This window comes from Tupaia chinensis, unplaced genomic scaffold, assembly GCF_000334495.1.
Source record: "Tupaia chinensis unplaced genomic scaffold, TupChi_1.0 Scaffold000355_1, whole genome shotgun sequence".
Classification (NCBI taxonomy): Eukaryota; Metazoa; Chordata; class Mammalia; order Scandentia; family Tupaiidae; genus Tupaia; species Tupaia belangeri.
The window spans coordinates 16,481,104-16,494,439 of record NW_006159850.1 but is presented as its reverse complement, the minus strand read 5'-3'; the positions used below and the strand labels follow the sequence as shown (position 1 = coordinate 16,494,439).

At 51.3% G+C, this 13,336-nt stretch overlaps 1 protein-coding gene across 1 annotated transcript in view; it reads left to right on the top strand.

Annotated features, from left to right (window-relative positions):
- Nucleotides 1-13,336, top strand: part of ZFHX3 (zinc finger homeobox 3) — a 276,675-nt gene that overhangs the window by 89,653 nt on the left and 173,686 nt on the right. Inside the window, 3 exon segments of the mRNA XM_027773529.1 lie at nucleotides 3,163-5,534; nucleotides 5,537-5,911; nucleotides 11,566-12,062. Coding sequence (XP_027629330.1) covers nucleotides 3,209-5,534; nucleotides 5,537-5,911; nucleotides 11,566-12,062 — 3,198 coding nt within the window. The 5' untranslated portion in view covers nucleotides 3,163-3,208.

The window sequence follows — 13,336 nt, the reverse complement described above, 5'->3', positions numbered from 1 at the left end:
CTGCTGAAGACATGGGACTTATACTTTGCTTAGCAACATAGTAAAATAATTCTGTTTATCATGGTCAGTAGGCTTGCAAAGGGCACTCCAAGCAGGCAGTGTGGATCCTGAAGTCAGATCCTTCTTTTCCTCTAGTGTCTATTTTTTTCAAGTGTATTTACTTATTTCTTCCATGAGAGAGAGAGAGACTGGCACCCCCAACAGGACCCCCACACCATAATTCACTCCCAGCGTCAGCCTGCCCACATCACAACCTTGTGACGTGAACCCAAGGCCTTCCCTAGAGGACCCAGCACTGCAGAGCTTCGCATTATCACTGAGCCATGTAGATGCTCCCCTTCTGTGTCTTAATGGGGGGCCACCACCTCCTGTGCATCCCCACTGTGGGATCACCTGTTTTTCAGAGGTGGTGGTAGAGTCATCCTTTCGTGACACCATTTGCTTTGGAGTAGAAAATAAAGGAAAGGACATTTGTAAAGTCCCAGCCCCCTTAACTGGATAGTTCATGGAGGAGGAGGAAAGGGAGAGCAAAGCAAGAAAAGCCCACCAATTAATTGGTAAATGCTCGCAGGCTTCTTGGGCCCAGCCCAGGCTGGAGAGGAGATTGGCTTTGCTGTCGATAAACAAGTCCCTGGTGCAGCATCAAAGCTGTTCTCCTTTATCAATCGTGGCCTCCCCTTCCCGCGTGTTCCTGTAACTTACCAAGCATTTATGACATTGATTTTACAATCGGGCTGTTAACCCTCCCACCCCTTCAGGACTGCCAACCTTTTTGGCCCAAGCTGTCAATCAGATGTCATTCAGCCAATCAGGAGCATCCCTTAAGAAGCTCTACCTTGAATTCTCACCTATACCCAGCTAAGCCTTGTAAGGAAGTCCTATTGAATTGGCTATTAGGGTAGTCATCTCTTTTGAATGGGTTTGTACTCTTTAAGACACACAGAAATTTGTTGTTACAGAGTTTGAGGTTATAAGAGGGGTGTGTGTGTGTGTATTTTAAATAAAACAGCATCTTCTCCCTTAAAACTGTTTATCCTGAGACTTCTGGTAAACCTGCCTTCCCCGTCTTTTCCCGAGGGGGAGCTGTTGGCTCACTGTGCAGTCGAGAATCAAGAAATGAAAAAGGAATGAGAAGATGGGGGTTGGGGAGAAGGAAGGAGATCAAACCCAGCCCAAACCTTCATCTGCGGCTTCTGAATGAAATTGTGGGTGGAGCAGCAGGCACGTGTCCTCCAGGAGGGAGAAGCAGGGAAGGGGTAGCTGGAGACCTGCAGGTGAATGATGAGGGCCTCACGAGGTGCTGGGCTGCCCGTAGGAACAGTGCTGGGACCAAATAATTGCCCTTGCAATGATGTCGCCACAGGGGCAGAGCGGCTGGTGGTCTGATGCCTCCCTCCCCCGAGGGACCTAAGGTCTCAGAGGGCAAATTGAGCTCAGTGGCACTTTGGAGTCGGAAACGGAAAAGCCCCAGGGCTGAAGGACAGCTGCTTGGGTAGCAACTAATAACTGAGAGGCAGGTGTGGAACCAGCTTGCAGGCCCAGCTGCCGTCTCGGCTTGCTGCTATGATCATTGATATCGAAACCCACCGAGCCCGTGGTGAATGGCTCCCTCCGGACGGCACGAGATAGATGCCGCCGCTGGAGGGGAGTCTGCAGGCTGAGAGTCTCAGCTCATACTGGAAATACCAGATTCTCCTTTCGCACCTACATTTTTTCAGTCTGCAGCCAGCTGAGACACAGGCCGGGCAGCTCTCCTGGTTAGGGTAGAGGATTCGGAATTGAGGGGCTTGCCTCCTCTGTTTCACTATGATCAGAGTGGCTGTTGGGCTGAGACTTAAATTTAGCTCCTCACTCTTCCTGCCTGTCCGGTGGAACTGTTGCTTCCCAGACCCGAAAAAGAAGGGTGTGGCCATTGGCCCTCGAAGGGACTTCCAGGGCTGTGTGCTTGCCCTGTGAGCATCCCCATCCTCTGACTGCTACTTGATCTTCTCAAACGAGAAATGCCAAAGCAGCTGCTGCCTCCTCCCTAACCCTGAGCACATGCCGATGCACCATCCTTTCTCCTCCGGGGCTGCCGGACCTTCTTGCTATCTTCTCTCCCTGGTTTTCCACTGGCCCGCAGATTGTGCGGCTGTGGGGTGACTTTCTGTGCTGGCCGCCTGTGTGTAGTAAGAGCCTTGATTTTCTGTGATTCATGGGGGGCTGGAGGGACAGCACAGTCCTCCGCTGTGGTCCGTCCTCCGCTGTGGCTCCTTCTCCACTCTTTGCCCAGCCTGACTCGAAGACTTGCTGGTAAAGAAATGCAAATGTGGGGGGGGAACCAGCAGTTAGTGTAATGGCTATGTCGCTGGACTCCCACGTAGTCGATCGTGGTTCGCGTCCTGGACTCGGTGGCTTAAAACTCACGCCGGGCGCGTGTGCGTGGCCATATTGGAGTCCAGTACCTTAACCACCATGCCACCTGCTAGCCCTGAATTTCCCAGTGACCTTGTTGCTTTGTTTTGGCTAAATGGGGAAACAAACACCAAAAAGAATCCCTTTTAGAAATGCGACTTCTTAGGGCCAGCTATTGGCGTAATGGCTATGTCTCTGGACTCCCATGTAGTCGACCATGGTTTGAGCCCCATGGTTTGAGCTCCAGACTGGGTGGCTTAAACTCACACTGGGCGCGTGTGTGTGCATGCCCAAGATCCCGAGAGGAGAATGGAGGAGAAGGGATTGTGGCGTGGGCATTCCCCTAGGGGGGGAGATTTCTCACTTTCTGTCTCTTTCTGACTTTTCGGTGTGTGCACACATCCTATAGCAAAAACCTCTTAACAAAAAAAAAAAAAAAAAAAAAAAAAAAAAAAGAAATGCGAATGGCCTCCGGGGTAGAGCAGCCAAATCTCTGAAGTCAAAAGAGGCATGTGCTGGGTCCCTATCCCCATGCCCGCCCCGGCTCATGCCATGGACCCGGCCGTGTCGCCCACAGGCACAGGACGGTGCGGGGTGCTGTCCCCGGGCTGCCCTCTGCCCCACGTTTGGTCTGTGTGTTGTGGGTGTGGACAGAAGCCTCCTAGAGGGCTCCGTGCGTGCGGGACCTTAGCCTCGGCCCTCCTAACCTCTTTCCTTTCTCTCTCTCTTCCCCCTCTCTCCCTCCTCCCCCTTGCCTCCGCCCTTCAGGTCCGATCCGTACTGGGTGCAATGAAAGCTCCACGCGGGCCTTACCATGGAAGGCTGTGACTCGCCCGTCGTCTCGGGGAAGGACAATGGGTGCGGTATCCCTCAGCACCAGCAATGGACTGAACTCGGCAGCGCCCACCTCCCTGACAAACCCAGTAGCATGGAGCAGCCCGCGGGCGAGAGCCACGGGCCCCTGGACGGCCTGAGGGCCCCGTTCAATGAGCACCTCGCCGAGAGCACCGCCTCGGCCGGGCCGCCCGCCGAGCCCGCCAGCAAGGAGGTCAGCTGCAACGAGTGCTCGGCCTCCTTCGCCAGCCTCCAGACCTACATGGAGCACCCCTGCACCGGCGCGCGCCCCCCGCCGCCCCTGCGAGAGGAGAGCGCCAGCGACACCAGTGAGGAGGGCGAGGAGGAGAGTGACGTGGAGAACCTGGCCGGGGAGATCGTCTACCAGCCGGACGGCTCGGCCTACATAGTGGAGAGCCTGAGCCAGCTGACCCAAAGCGGGGGCGCCTGTGGCAGCGGGCCTCTCCCTTCGCTCTTTCTGAACTCTCTCCCCGGGCCGGGGGGCAAACAAGGGGACCCTTCCTGTGCTGCACCAGTGTACCCGCAGATCATCAACACTTTCCACATAGCCTCATCCTTCGGGAAATGGTTTGAGGGCTCAGACCAGGCTTTCCCGAATACCTCAGCCCTGGCGGGGCTCAGCCCCGTCCTGCACAGCTTCCGCGTGTTTGACGTGCGACACAAAAGCAACAAGGATTACCTGAACAGCGACGGTTCTGCCAAAAGCTCCTGCGTATCCAAAGATGTTCCCAACAATGTGGACCTGTCCAAATTCGATGGCTTTGTGCTCTACGGCAAGAGGAAGCCCATCCTGATGTGTTTCTTGTGCAAACTCTCCTTCGGGTACGTCCGTTCGTTTGTGACCCACGCGGTGCACGACCATCGAATGACCCTGAGCGAAGACGAGCGGAAAATTCTTAGCAATAAGAACATCTCCGCTATCATCCAAGGGATCGGCAAAGACAAGGAACCCCTTGTAAGTTTTCTGGAACCAAAAAACAAAAACTTTCAACACCCTTTAGTTTCCACAGCTAACCTCATAGGCCCCGGACACAGTTTTTATGGTAAATTTAGTGGCATTCGGATGGAAGGGGAGGAGGCGCTCCCAGCCGGCTCTGCTGCCGGCCCTGAGCAGCCCCAGGCTGGTCTCCTGACACCCAGCACCCTCTTGAACCTTGGCGGGCTCACCAGCTCGGTCCTGAAGACCCCCATTACCTCAGTCCCCCTGGGGCCTCTGGCTTCCAGCCCTACCAAATCCTCAGAGGGCAAGGACTCTGGGGCAGCAGAAGGGGAGAAGCAAGAAGTGGGTGACCCGGATTGCTTCTCCGAGAAAGCAGAGCCAGCCGAGGAGGAGGCGGAGGAGGAAGAGGAGGAAGAAGAGGCGGAGGAGGAGGAGGAAGAGGAGGAGGAGGAAGAAGAGGAGGAGGAAGACGAGGGTTGCAAAGGACTCTTTGCAAGCGAGTTGGACGACGAACTGGAGGACAGGCCCCACGAGGAGTCTGGGGCCGCAGCAGGTAGTAGCAGCAAAAAGGACCTTGCTCTCTCAAACCAAAGCATTTCTAACTCCCCCTTAATGCCTAATGTGCTCCAGACCCTGTCGCGGGGCACAGCTTCTACTAGTTCTAATTCTGCTTCTTCCTTTGTTGTCTTTGATGGTGCGAACAGGAGGAATCGTTTAAGCTTTAACAGTGAGGGCGTCAGGGCCAATGTGGCAGAGGGCGGCAGGAGGCTGGACTTCGCTGACGAAAGTGCCAATAAAGACAATGCCACAGCACCAGAACCAAATGAAAGCACAGAGGGCGACGATGGGGGCTTTGTCCCCCATCACCAGCACGCTGGCTCCCTCTGCGAGCTTGGGGTCGGGGAGTGCCCCTCGGGGAGTGGCGTGGAGTGCCCCAAATGCGACACGGTCCTGGGCTCCTCCCGCTCGCTGGGCGGCCACATGACCATGATGCATTCTCGTAACTCGTGTAAGACACTCAAGTGCCCCAAGTGCAACTGGCACTATAAGTACCAGCAGACGCTGGAGGCACACATGAAGGAGAAGCACCCCGAGCCGGGGGGCTCCTGTGTCTACTGCAAGAGTGGGCAGCCCCACCCCCGGCTGGCACGAGGCGAGAGCTACACGTGTGGTTACAAGCCTTTCCGCTGCGAGGTGTGTAACTACTCCACAACTACCAAAGGCAACCTCAGTATTCATATGCAGTCCGACAAGCATCTCAACAACATGCAGAACCTGCAGAACGGAGGGGGGGAGCAGGTCTTCAGCCACACTGCCGGGGCGGCGGCGGCCGCTGCGGATGACGCGGCGCGGCCAATATCAGTAGCTCCTGCGGGGCCCCCTCACCCACCAAACCAAAAACCAAACCCACCTGGCGGTGTGAGGTGTGTGATTACGAGACCAACGTGGCCAGGAACCTCCGCATTCACATGACCAGCGAGAAGCACATGCACAACATGATGTTGCTGCAGCAGAACATGACGCAGATCCAACACAACCGCCACCTGGGCCTTGGCAGCCTGCCCTCGCCCGCCGAGGCCGAGCTGTACCAGTACTACCTGGCCCAGAACATGAACCTGCCCAACCTGAAGATGGACAGTGCTGCCTCGGATGCCCAGTTCATGATGAGCGGCTTCCAGCTGGATCCCACCGGGCCCATGGCCGCCATGACGCCTGCTCTAGGTGAGGCTGACCCTGTGTGTGTTCGTGCTGACCGTGGGCTGAGCGAGGCCCGTTGATTCAGTTGGTTCTCTTTGTCTTGCATTGTTTTGTGTGAACTGATGTGTCTTCCAATCAGACCTTTTTTTTTTTTTCTCCCTCAAGAAACTCTGAGCGTGTGTATGGAAGATTTTATTAACAGATAGGGCTGTGCTCTGGCTACAACAGGGCTGGGATTAGCATTTAAGTGTTTCCTCTAATTTTTGGCTTGTGGTCAATCCTCCTTCCTGTTTCCATTCTCTCCTTTTCTCTCTCTTTCCCAATTTGAAAAATCACCCAAAACATTTGGGTTCCATTCAATATTTATGGAAATGTACAGGGAACTGTAGCTGGGACAGTCATTTCAATAAAAGGAATAGAGACAATTATCTCAATAATTCCAATAGGGAGAGTCATCCTCATAAGGGGATTTCGAAACTGTAGCATACTTTACTCAACCCATGCCAGGGTCTGTGCTGGGCTGGGATACGCCCAAGTCGTTTTCTCAGAGTTCTCTGTGTGTTTATTAGGATTCCAATGAAAGAAATGCATTCTTCTTCTTTTTTGTTTTTTTTAATTTGGATGAATTGTTGATGATTAGAATAGTTGGGAATTGATTGGGAATTACATTGCCTGAGGAGGGGCCAGCTCATGGAATGGTAGTTAAGGAGACTAGATCCCACATGGCCTATAGCTTAGTTTGAGTCCTAGACCCATTGACTTAAGAAACATGCAGGTGTGTGCTCCAAAGGGGATTGTGGTGTAACCCTTTCCAGCCAGGGGTGGGGGGAAGGAGGGGAGTACTTTTTCACTTTCCTTAAAAAGAAAAATTGTCCAACGGCACCATAGTGAGTGGTGTGATTGATGAAATCTTTGATTGTCCATCAAAGAAAGCAAAGGTTTTTTTTAAAAAGAATTGCTTAATTCTTCATCATCATCATTATTATTTTAATTTGACCAGAGGGAGACAGAGACACACAGAGAGAGGGAAAGTGAGTAAAGCAAGCTATCAGATCCCGGGACTTGAACCATGGTTGGCTCTGTGGGAGCCCAGTGCACTTAACCACTGCACCAACTGCTGGCCCCCAAAGCAAAGTTTTAACGTCCCCTAAATCCTGGTTCATGGAGCCGTCGTAGCTGTGAACCGTACGTAGCCTGTGCTTCAGAGAAGTTGAGTTGACTGCGTCCAGACACCAGGTCTTACCAACTGGCTTAATATATCCAGAATAGGACCAAGACCACAGGGTTGGCACTTTGACAACTAGGGGACTTTACAGAGACAGATCATGGCCACTCTGACAGAGCTGCTGCAATAAGAAAGAACATCTCCAGGTTGGTTTCGTGAGGACCTGTGTGATGGGTAGGCTACTTCTGCCCTTAGTTCTCGTGCCTCTGGTGAGACCCTGCCTGTCTATTCCCTGACCCTGCCTGCCAGCCAACCTCTTGGGACCACCTCCGGGACCAGAGGTGGCAGCCTGAACTAAGTAGTATCCCGTTACTGACATGGGAATCAGTTGTTCTCGGCAGGGAGGCGTGAGCAAGTACCCCCTTTCTGGGACAGTTTAGGTGAATGCCAGGGCGCCGGCCATGTGAGTTTGCAAGTTTTTGTGTGGTGTTTTAGTGCTACTTGAAGCAGATGAGTTAATATATTTCAAAGCATTTAATTTGTTTTTCTCGGTATGTATTTAACTGAATCCTTGATACTTTAATCTTGTTTTCCATTTTGAAACATTTGCCTGTTGGTCCTTTTTATGATTTCTTTAAAAAAAAATTTTCACTAGAGGACACGTGTGCTTGCTAAAAAAGTCAAAGAAAGGAAGAGAGGGAAAGTGAGAAATCACCCCCCAGGGGATGGCCCCACCACAATTCCTTCTCCTCCATTTCTTGTCTGAGGATTTAGGGCATGCTCACGTACATGCCTGGTATGTTTTTCAAGCCATCTGGTCTAGGACTTGAACTACCCTGTGGGCCATGTGGGATCCAGCTGCCTCAGCCACCACACCGCCAGCTGGCCTGGTCCTCTATATGATTTGAAGATGTTTTACCCTAATCGTGGCTGCATAGGAATCAGTCCTCTTATCTGTCCCCAGAGCAAGCCTTTTTTTTTGGATGAGCATCAACACTCTAAGACTTCTTTTTTTTTTTTTTTTTCCTATATCATCAGTAGGAGTTGAAATTTTCTAGTTTGGAGACTTGAAATCTTGGGAGGCAGCTTGTGGAGAAAATAGAACAAAATGTAGCAGGATGAAGACAACGTAGATGGGTTCATTTTGGGTCAGAGTGGGATTTTTAAAATAATGGCCTTCTAAACAGGTCACGGAGGCTTGAATCGAAGAGAGGAATGTTTTGCTTTCACACTGAGCGTCTCTGAGTCTCTAGGCATTATGTACTTTCCTGGGAGTTGTGTGACAGTTGGAAAAGAAACAGAAGAATGAATTTCCGTGTCCTAGACACACACAGAAGATTCATACCTCGTTTCTTAGTGAGAATAGAGGTCTGTCTTCTAAGGACTCTATCCAGCTCAGTCGGAAGGGCCCTTGAATTTGCCGGACGACCCCTCGTCGGTGGACCTGTGCCTTCCACAGGCCATCAGAGACATGGATGTGGCGTGAACACCAAATGTACCGTGTGCTGAGAGCCTGACCCGTGGGATGATGGGAAGCATCCAGAGACTTATCATTTGTGTGCTAAACCAACGTGTGTCCGTGAAAAGCCACACTGTCCAGTTCTGTCTGCAGCTCTGCCTATTCCTTCCTTAGACCATAGATATTATTAGACCTGATGGGTTTTGCCGGGATGGTGGTGGAGTTTTTGTAAAATACAGTGTACTCCTACTTAACAGAAAACTGTGCTCGCACTTCCGTCCACTGAGCCTTCTCTGTAGCATTATCAGACACTGGTTCTGGGGATGCCTTTCTGGAGGCCTGTAAGGAGAGGGCCAGGGCTCCTCAGTTTACTGCAATTGGATTTGCCGCCATTCAAAGACAGCCTGTTGGACTCGAGACCATATGAACATCCTCACAAACATTCCTCACAACTCTAACATTTACCAACACATCAAGAAAGGAGTTATGGTTCCTAGAATCATTGTGTGGTTCCCTGCAGCCAGCCAGCCAGTTGCAGGATCCCTTTGTGGGGTTAAATAGCTCCTTTGCCTCTACCTTTGATTCTGGGACATGTCTTTTAACCCATGTACCTCTCTGAGAATGTGTTTATGGGTGGGCTCACATGCTAGGGTATAATTCCCAGTATTAGAGTTGGGTCCGGGGGCTAGCAGATGGCACAGTGATTAAGGCATTGGGAACCCACATGACATACCATGCAGTTCAAGTCTTGGACCCGGCAGCTGGAAAAACACAATGGGTATGTGTGTGTATGCCCAAAATCCCCAGAGGAGAAAGGAGGAAAAGGGATTGTGGCATGGCCATCCCTCTGGGGGATGATTTCTCACTTTCTCTTTTTGCCTGTCTCTCTGTAGGGAACACACAAGTTCTATAGTAAAAACTAAAAGTTAGGTCTGTGTGGAAGGTGGGACCTACTGCTTTCCCAGGCTTCATGTCCTAATGGCTTAGAGTGAAGACCTACTAAGATCTTACATATCTGGACTCTCCTCCTAACTCCTCCATTTTGGGGAGGCTGAATTAGTTCTTACTAGCCTTATGGATTTGCAGGATTTGAAGTCCCGGTTTGTTTCTCTGAGTACTGGACTCAAAGGCAACTCCGACTGCCCGTTGTCCTGACTCATTTCACCACTTCTTTGCTCTGCCTTGATTTGCATTTCATCCCAGGAGCTCAGAACAGGAACAGGGACTGACTTCCTCTGCTTGTTTCGAGGCCTTCTAATTTTCACTCAGGTATCCAGCAAGTGACAGCTGAAATTCTCTTCAGAGTGATATTGATGTGCCGAGGTCAAATTTAAAAAGTGGAGAAGATCTGATGCTTCAGGTGGTTGGCATCAGAAACAAATATGTGTTTGCTCCTTGTCTTACCCTCCGGGCAGTTTCTGCTTTGACTGAACACCGACTCTTGTTTCCTGGATGTTGCCTGGCCTGCGTCCCCATTAAGGGATAGAGCTTTAAGGCTTCTATTTTCTTTTCTCTCTTTTTCTCTCTTGTCCTAAAAAGAATGTCATAGTTATGGCTCTTCTCACCAGGGGAGATGGCAAGAGAGACAACAAGCAAAAAGCTTCCTAAGCCTTGTGGAATGCACACGCAGATTGCTGTGGCTGGCTAGACTGTCCACAGGCTTCAAACGCAGTCGGTCTGCTAAGTAGAGCCTGTACTGATCTTTTCACTTGAGGTGCCTCGTGTAGTGTAAATAAGAAAATCATTAAAAAAAAAAAATCTTTTCTTTGATGAGCCACTAACTTGGATTCTAATCAGTCATAAAAAAAAATAATAATAACCTCAGCCCAACCACATGTAAAAGGTCAAGCTTAAATATCAGTTGGGGGCGGGGGCAGACCTAATAGCTCAAGTGTGTGTGTGTGTGTGTGTGTGTTTAGGGGAGAGGCAGAAAATAGAAGCCGACGCTCAGCTTTCTATTTGACTGTACGCTTTGAGGTAATGGAGGGGCGGCTGCTCTTTCCAAGCCCTTCTGCTAATATAAATAAGACCGTACTGTATTAACTTACCCTCGCAGCATGAAGCTGTCCCCGGTTTATGCAGGGCGGTGTGGAGGGGAGAGGAGATTGTTCTTGAACCATTTCTGCAAGACTGGGAGCTGGTGCTTGAGTTTCATGGTTCACCTCGATCCACTTTCTGAGCATGTAATATTTGGGCCTTATTATTATTTTTTTTATAAAAACCTTGTCTGGCCCAGCAAACATTTGGACCTCTGTGCAATGGGCTCGACACTTTGGAGAGCATCAGCGAGGGTCGGGCCGGATCCTGGCCCCAGACAGGCTGCCCGAATAGACTGGCTGTGGGGTGGTGTTGGACATGGTCGCTAGGACAGAGAAAGTGATATGACATGTGTAGACCTATGTTTCACTCTGTGGAGGTGCAGGAAAGGCAAGAGATGGTCTTCCTGGGGAGACTTGTGAGGGGCGAGCACACTGACAGGCAGGGTGTTGACTAGATTGTGGCGAGGTGTAGAGAGATGCTTCCTTATATCTCTGATGCAGAGCTGGCCGTCCACTCGTGGCTATCTATATTGAGATTAGTTAAAATTAAAAATGCACTTTCTCAGCCCGGCTTATGGCCTAGTGGTTAAGGCTGCTGGATCCCACATAGCCGACCACACGGTTCCAGCTTTGGACCCAGCAGCTTAAAAAAAAAATACAGCAGACACATACGTGTGTATGTGTTTCTATTATATTCAGTGGATGCTGCTGCTTTCTATCTGTTCTTCCATCTGAGAGGGGGTGAACTGAAATACCCAAGAGCTTGTTCTAGGTGTTATTTTTCATTATAAAGACAAATCTAATGCCGTCCATAAGTCTCCGATGTCCAGAGGAAGATGCAGGCATGCCAGGTTGACGCCGTGTGTTTGTTTCCAGCTAGTAACCCTTGCAACACTTGGATGTGATTCTTTTCTCCTTGACCTGGATTGAGGGTAGTGGGGGACCGGGTTGTGTCTCAGCTGTGACAGGCCTATGGGCCTGGCCTCTGACTCTCTTCCATGTTCTTTCCCTGCAGTGGGCGGTGAGATCCCCCTAGACATGCGGCTGGGGGGCGGGCAGCTGGTGTCGGAGGAGCTGATGAACTTGGGCGAGAGCTTCATCCAGACCAACGACCCGTCACTCAAGCTCTTCCAGTGTGCCGTCTGCAACAAGTTCACGACCGACAACCTGGACATGCTGGGGCTGCACATGAACGTGGAGCGCAACCTCTCGGAGGACGAGTGGAAAGCGGTGATGGGGGACTCGTACCAGTGCAAGCTCTGCCGCTACAACACTCAGCTCAAGGCCAACTTCCAGCTGCACTGCAAGACGGACAAGCACGTGCAGAAGTACCAGCTGGTGGCCCACATCAAGGAGGGCGGCAAGGCCAACGAGTGGAGGCTCAAGTGTGTTGCCATCGGCAACCCTGTGCACCTCAAGTGCAACGCCTGTGACTACTACACCAACAGCCTGGAGAAGCTGCGGTTGCACACGGTCAACTCCAGGCACGAGGCCAGCCTGAAGCTGTACAAGGTAAGATCCGGCTCCTCGGGGCCCAGGCTGTCTCTGAAAGGAGCAGATCAGGTACCCCAGAGATGGGGAGGACCAGAGAGGAGACAGACAGTCTCTGTTGTAACCTGTAGTCCGCTGGATGGTAATGTGGCATTGGAAGGGGAGGTGACATTCCCTGCATCATGAAGCAGTTCACAGTGTGGAGACAGCTTCCCCTGGGAGATGAAGGGGATCTTCTTGGGGTTTGGGGACAGCTTGATACTGTCATGTCGTTCCCTTCACTCCTGACCACCTTCCCTGTGGGCATCTCCCTGACTCTGCTGGCTTTGTGCACCTTCATGCTCCTGAATTTTCCCTCCGTCCTTCAGGCCCTCTGTTCACTCCTTTTCCATTTCTTTACTCTTTTTTTGTTGTTGTTACTGATGCCCCTGTGTTCCAGCCACTGTTCTGGACATATACCTGTACCGGTGCATAAAATAGAAAGAAGAAACGCCTGTCCCCACAGAGCTTCCATTCTCTTGTGATGGAGATAGGTGGGCCACTCAGCAAACAAACTGCTCAGTAGGCCGGTAGGCGGGCAGGGCCACGGGCCACCGAGGAGGCTCCTCCTTCCGTTTCTCCCTTTGCCTTCTGTGTCCTCTGTCTCCTTGCTCTTCTTAGGCTGGCCTCTTCCCTTCCTTTTTCGAGGGTCCTCCCGTTCTCTTCTCTTGCTTCTTTTCTCTGTCCCCTTCCTTTCCATTTCTCTCTGCCCGCCCTGGCCAGTCCTTCTCTCAGCCCCATAAACGATAACGGGGAGGAGGGCTCCGGATACTGAGAATTGTCCTTTCCCTTGCACGGCAGAATTGCTCCAGACGCTTCTATTGATTTTCACTGGACTTAAAGCCTCACCTTTTTCTCTGATCATCCCATAATGGCTTTAGTATGAACAGTCAGGTACAAATCTCCATAAATCCAGCCTCATCCCTCCCACGCCCTCACCCTCTTTCCATTTTCCCTGCTTCTATTATCAGTCTCTCCTTGTTCCTTTCACACTCTTTTTTTTTTTCTCACACCTTTGGGCCAACCAGGCATTGGTTTCTGCTGACCCTGAGCTACTTTAGTCCCCTTTACACACATCACAATTCTAAGCAGAGACTCCAAATACAAATATGGAGACTTCTAAGCCTTTCCGCATATTGGTCTCTGCTGAGATTGAGCACCCTCCCTTCATTTTACAGCTCCTCTTCCCTGGGTGGTGAGGTGGTGGGAGACCTGGGTAACGTGGGTGAGAAACTGTTTCAGGAAGAGAAAGCAGG